The 6,861-nt window shown below is 38.1% G+C and overlaps 1 protein-coding gene across 2 annotated transcripts in view; it reads right to left on the reverse strand.

Moving 5' to 3' along the window:
- Positions 1-6,861, reverse strand: part of MTMR4 (myotubularin related protein 4) — a 55,538-nt gene that overhangs the window by 22,521 nt on the left and 26,156 nt on the right. For both annotated transcript variants that reach the window (XM_072428591.1, XM_072428581.1), the window contains 3 exons: positions 2,551-2,667; positions 1,991-2,073; positions 1,335-1,501 (listed from right to left, as the gene is read on the reverse strand). In XM_072428591.1, coding sequence (XP_072284692.1) covers positions 1,335-1,501; positions 1,991-2,073; positions 2,551-2,667 — 367 coding nt within the window. The remainder of the gene's footprint in view (positions 1-1,334; positions 1,502-1,990; positions 2,074-2,550; positions 2,668-6,861) is intronic.

Consider the following 6,861-nt stretch of genomic DNA (forward strand, 5'->3'; position numbering starts at 1 on the left):
CAGTGAAGGGTACTACTACTACTACTACTACTTTTACATCATATTATATGGATTTGCAATGAAATTCTGGACACCGTTATGGAGGAATATAACTGAAGTTTATGTGCCTGGAGTCCAGATTTAAGCACCATCTACTTAAACAGTTTTCAATATCAACCAACATAGTAGACTCAAGCCAATCTTACTAGGCAGAAATAAGCCTTTATGCTCAATCACAGAACGTTAACAGGAAAATCACCATTGTTTACTTCAGCCGCATGACTGTACTTTTCATATAAAATAGCACTCAGCAGTAAATAATTGTCACTTTGTGGAAATAAGGATCATTTTCTTGCTGTATAATTTTAAATCTTGATCATTCATACTTATTATATAAAGAGAAAAATCAGTGGAAGATAACTTCAATGAATGGTCATGGGATATAGTAGATGAACTGAAACATATACTGTAGATACAATTGTCTAAAAATGTTTCAAGGCTTTGTGTATCTCACTTTTGTTAAGAAAAAACTAATTCCTTTGGCCAATCAAAGTGCATTTAAAAGATTTTAGGAATCTTTAGTAAATTTATATCTTTCTCTATTCTAGGAAATATTTGTTTTCTTTACCTTGGAAAAACCTTATAGGTTAAGCTTAACCTTAAGGTGGGAAACTGAATTTATTAAATTGTTATGCTAAATTACAAGCTTTGCAGTATTTGTGAATCTGAGAATACATTTTTTACTTACCTAAACTTGCAGTCATGTGATAAGCGAGACCCAATCTTCCTCTGTTTACTACTGGATCAGGCCTTCTTCGGGAGTCCACGTCACTGCCAGTGTGACGTGAACATTTTCTATTGGCCGCCCAGTGGGGAGGTCCTTTAGGAATGGAGAAGAGGAGAAGCAGGCATGATGTCAGCAAGAAGGGACAGGCAGGGAACATCCAGCGTGCACTGCTGGATCATTGGTCCCTTGGACCCAGAAATGGCACTGTCAAGGGCCTCAGGTGAAATTAGGCAAGTATGTCTTCTTTCTCAAGGTAAGAAAAACTTAAAAACATGCGGGATGTAGGAGGGTGCTTGGAAGTGAGGGGTGGGCAAATTCCTATTCCTAAAGACGGGATGTAGAGGCAGGATATAACCACTGATTTTGGATACATTGTAAAAGGGATAAAAATTCTAATAGGTCCCTTCCACATTCTATCCAAACCTAAATAAAAAAAAAAAAAAATATTTCTCTTTACAAAATTTACATAGACCTTCATCATTCTCTCCAAGTTGATGGATAAAAACAAAATCAATAAACAAATCTGAATTTGTCTGGTAAGTGTCTGAATTATAAGAAAATGGCTTACCAGGACGACAAAGGTGGACATGGTGCTCCTCCTCATCAGAGCAGATTCCCTGGCACCATGCATGATAGGCAAATGCAAACAAGTCTTCTTGCTTGGAAGGACGTGCAGTAGCTCTGCTCAGCCGCTTTAACCATTCTTGGCATTGCTTAAATGTAGAAAAGTGGCATCTAAAAAACGAAGAAAGAAACATTTTATTTTAGTCCACTAACACAACCATGAAATAAAAGGTGCTGGTGGGCAATTCACTGCAACAGCATCTACTAAAAGAAAAAAAAATAATTCTGGGGTGAAGGAATTCTTATAATAATCAGCAATTTCACTTAAAAGCTGAAAACAACTTGTGAAATCTGAGTGTTCTGTAATTAATTTAATTGTGGAGGCAGCTGAATTAAAAGCAGAATGAAGAAGCATTCCTTACCACAGGCTAGAACATTACTTGTACCTGAACTCAGCTTCATGCTTCAGTGGTAATGTGCAAAGTGAGCCATCAAATTAAACCGACTACTAGACCGAGAAGCAGAAAAACTCTTCTTGCCTTTTGGTGGCCAATGGAGAATTAAGCTTTGCTTTTAAGTTTATTTCAGTTAAAAGAAATGTTTTTGGCAGATGACAAAAATAAAGAACAATGAATACAATATGGGCAAATATATATATACCTCACTACTTTGGAGTCTTTGCAAATGATTTGTAGCTGGAACATGTCACGGCTCTCCACTGCTTCAATCATCCTTAAAGGCACCTGCAAGAATAATGTATCAAACAATGAATTCAGAAGAACTATATAAAAGGAGGAGTGCTCCAGGATGAACAAAAACCACATACATATTTCTGTTTGTACTGTGTATCCACTTTTGTTATCCTTCATTCAGGTGAGCGAATACTCCGAAAGAGCACCCCCCCCCCCTTCTCAAGGTAAACCCACCAATCCATGATCACTGTTCTGCTGCCCTTAGTCTGTCCCAATGAAGGGGAACAAGTAACCTCTTGCAAATGGGAAGCCAATCACCAGGGCCAACCACTATAAAGTGAGGGGGCAGTGATCTTTCACCCAGTAAGCTTCTACACCAGAGATTTTTTTGCAGGGTGGAATACTGTAGTGGGGAGGGGGCAAAAATGTACAAACATTGTCAGGTAAATTCATATGCACTGGTAGTGTCTGCTTCCCTCAATACTGCCACTTGTACATAGTTTGTATTAATATTTTGTATCTGCTTACGTTAATAACTGAGTCCTTAAACTTGATGTGCAATCTGTAGTTGGAGATCGCTATGATAGCATCATTTGCACTCCCTAAATATTCCACACTCTCTCCTGGCAGAACTTGAAATGGTACCTGTAAGAGGAAAAAAAGAAAATTACCTCACCAGGGAACATAATTGCATCCAAATGAAAATGATTTGAGCGGATTAATAATGCACTACTCCTTCTGCACACTTTAATTTAGGAAGTCCATGTCTCACTGTGTTCTCCTTTGCATGAACTATATAACTTCCCCGCGCCTCCATTCTGTGACAGATGGTAATGTATTATCTCTGCACAAAAAGCCCATTTATAAAACAGGGATGAACAGCTAACCCCATAAAGTATTTCAGATATAAATAATATATTGTAGGTAAATCATTATGGCCTTAATATATTCTTGTCCACTGGTCAGTGTATTTAAATTGAATAACTGACCTAAAGAAAGTTTCTGGGTGTAGAGAACTCTCGTTCTCATGGGAAGGTTAGCATTGATCGTATGCATCTTTCACCAATGTGGGTTTACTTTAAAATTACATGAGCCAGATAACATACATGTATTATCATGCATGTTTTAAGAAGAAAAAAAAAAGATGATACAGAATAACCAATAATCAATCCCAAAATATCTATGGCCAGTAGATGTTCTGGCATTGAGATAGTGGGGTTTAACATTGGGAGGGGTGTAGTCCTTCATACCTACATTTCCTAAACTTTAGGCTTAGTACACACAATAAGACCTGATGCCAATTTTGTGTTCGAACATCCAATCTAAATATTCTGCCTGGCTAAATGTGTGCATTTCTACCCTTTTAAAATGTATTTTTTTGGATAGAAAGGGATAGAATCTTTTCAATTGTTGGTACATGTACAATGCTCAACCCAGAAATTTTTTAAAGCCGGGTGGGAAGAAATTTTAGGTGGGTGGCAGCCCCTGCCATTGTGACCAAACTCTTTGGTAACCACCCAAAAACAGCCGGGTGGGTGCTGAAAAGTGCCGGGTGGTGAGCCCAGCTAAAAGTGCCTGGGGAGAACCCTGAATGTATGTTGTGTAGCTTCATTTAATAAACACATTAGGCCTGATTTATTAAAGCTCTCCAAGGCTGGAGAGGATATACTTTGATCAGTGAAGCTGGGTGATCCAGCAAACCTGGAAGGGATCTAGTCCCGGATTTAAAATATTTGCTAGCAAATGACTTTGAAAACATCTATTCCAGGTTTGCTGGATCACCCAGCTTCACTGATGAAAATGTATCCTCTCCAGCCTTGGAGAGCTTTAATAAATCAAGTCAATCCAATCCATCCACAGCTGATTGGTCTCTCTATCCAATGATCGGTTGGCCTTTAGATCCAATTGTTTATTGAACACAAATTGAATTGGATGTGAAAATCTGCCTGTGTGTTCTAGCCCTTTGTCTTGTTCTTGCATCCTATGACTACACAAGGACACAAGTAGGATTACCACTTCCAGACACGCACTTTTACTTCAGAAATATTGCCAGCCTAATAGTTTCATTGTACAGTTTTGGTGTAAAAAGGGGAAGTTTAGGGAAATATATTCAGTAAAATTGTTAGAAATTTGTCATATACACATTAAATATACCCATATATGTTTTTTAAATAACTGATAAAAAGTTAAATACTTATTCAATGTTCAGCTTTATCATTGGCTATATCAATGGTCCGTTTGTCTGGAAACATAACTATATCTAAAATGTAACACAGGATAAAACTCAGGGACTTTAAAAAGTGCCGGATGTTACAGGAAATGTTTGTGTGTCTTGAGACCTGTCATTGTTCCAACTCATACAGTCATGTGAACGGAAAGTAATCAGTTGGGTTTTGTAACACATTGCAAATGCAAAAGCTTTTACAAAGTGATGGATGAGGATTATGGAAAAAGAATAATTTAATTATACTTCACTAAGGAAAATATTATTGTGTGTTAATATCCGTCTTACGGGCAAAAAAGCCAAATACTGCAAGAGAAAGCAAGTAACACCAATAGGAAATCTGGTGTAAAACACCATTTATGCCCATTCCGAGTAAATGTCAATATAACAATAACGGGTATGTGTTAATATAATTTTCTCACATGGTCTGCTTTAAAGGAAAATAGCAAACTACACTGCTAAATACACACATCATTCACAAGGATCTGTTCATTTGTTTAACTTTTGTTGTAGTATAGGCAAACCTGACAGTAAGTGCAGGTCCTATACACATTGGGGGCTACATTGTGGTTTAGTGATAGAGATTTGTCTAGGATCCACTTCAAACTATGACTGAAAAATCATCACCCTGACCTTGTCTCCTGTCAGGTTACACATTTTTAGAGGGACAGAACTTTTGGCTTTGGGTTAGAGTGTTAGAGTTTGGGTCCAATAGAACTAATGACCAGTAATAGTATCTACTTGTAGCCTACTGGTTGTTCTCCTTTTTCAGTTCCTTATTGGCAGATCTACACCCTGATGTGGGTCCTCCCATTGGTCTTCATATTAAATGTTGCGTTAAAGCAATTATTCACATAAAATGTTGTCTTTGCTGTGCCCATGCTGCTGGGAAAGAACTGGGATCCAAGTGAATCTGAAATAATTCCAGTGGTCATCTAAAGAAACTTACAAAGCTGCTTTTTTTCAGGCAATGGCTTAACAGGTCAGCCTGCAACGGGAAGTGTAGCTACAAGCAAAACAGAACTTTAAAAAAAATCAGAAATTTGTCAGCTCTTTATTGGAGAATAGACAGACTATGTTCATTCTACAATAAAAATAACCTACTTGCATTTTCTTAGGTTATGTACACACATCAGATGATTCTTGTCTGAAATCGCCTCAGGGCTGGTATCGGAAGAGAATCTGACGTGTGTACAGCGCTTGTCTGACATCGTTCATAGTCCTGGGGGATCCACGAATAACTGTAACACAAGTGAAGGGGAGAGAGCACAGCAGGGTGCGCTTGTTCTTCCCCCTCCTCGCTTTATAGAGCTGTATGTACAACACTTGTTCATGCATCTTTCAGTCTTTTGTCGTTAGAAAGGATCATGAAAGAAAATCTAACGTGTGCTCTTCTGACCTGGTCACGCAGGGTGCTGGGAAAGAAAGAACTGCATGCTCAAGAGGTAGGTAAGCCAGGCCACACACAATGCCTGAAGACCTGAACTTGGTGAAGATGTGTTTTAACATGGACTATTTTCCAGCCAGGGAGAATTCTGTCTAGTTATCGCTGGAAAGGCCATACATAATGAATGTTCATCGATTCTCATCAAATTACAGCTTGCCCTACATCATTAAGTTAATTTTGATCAACAATAAAATTGTAAGAATTATAGATCCTTGAGTTTGACTACAAGTATTCAATCCATTCATTCTAGACTTGATCAGTGTTGTGATGGTTATCATCATTGTATCCAAAGGATATATTGATCAGGACACAAACAATAGCAATAGAAATGTAGTCTGTGCGTATGTGGCTTTAAGATGAAGCATGTACATGTATCCAAGAAAGAGTTTCTAGCAGCAGACCATTCAGAAGTTTACTTAATAAGCTGCAGAATAGCATATATGAGTTTTAAATGTTCTCCAAGCTCAAGATCATACAGGAAATCTCAGAAACACGTAATGGAAGTTGTTCAAACAAAACCTTTAAGTATATGTCAGGGGACTGGCCATCCAGCCAAGGAATTTTTTCCTGTTTAATATAAAAGACAGATATACTATACAGGAATGTTTTCTTGTGTCTGTACATGGGTGCAGTTGTACATGTCTGTGCATGTGATCTTCCTCCTGTAAAATGTGGACTAGGTGTGTTTGTTTTTAATACCATTTTATACACTAACAAAAGGATGTAAAGAGGTTTTTATATTTTACACAGGCACATCCATTCAAACATTGCACAGCACACTAACAAAAGATGACAGAACAGCACAAAGAAGCATGAAGCTTGAAAGCCCCAGCTTTGCTTTGGTAATGCTGACCACATCCAGGTGGATCTCTCATTTGGAACAACAAAAGCAGAAAAAATAATAATAAATGGATTTTTGAGGGGTTAGCACCATTTGATTTACACAAAATGCCTACCACTTTGAAGGTGCAAAACAAATTTTTCATTGAGATGATTAATAATTAGTACCGTATTTTTCGGACCATAAGACGCACTTTTTTTCCCCCAGAAGTGGGGGGAAAAAGTCCCTGCGTCTTATGGTCCAAATGTATCAAAATGTATCCTTCCCAGCTGCTGTCCCGTCCCGTCTCCTGTTCAGCGCGGCCAGAGTGACTGTCTCCTGTATCTT

The sequence above is a fragment of the Pyxicephalus adspersus genome, chromosome 1, assembly GCF_032062135.1.
Source record: "Pyxicephalus adspersus chromosome 1, UCB_Pads_2.0, whole genome shotgun sequence".
NCBI classification, from domain to species: Eukaryota; Metazoa; Chordata; class Amphibia; order Anura; family Pyxicephalidae; genus Pyxicephalus; species Pyxicephalus adspersus.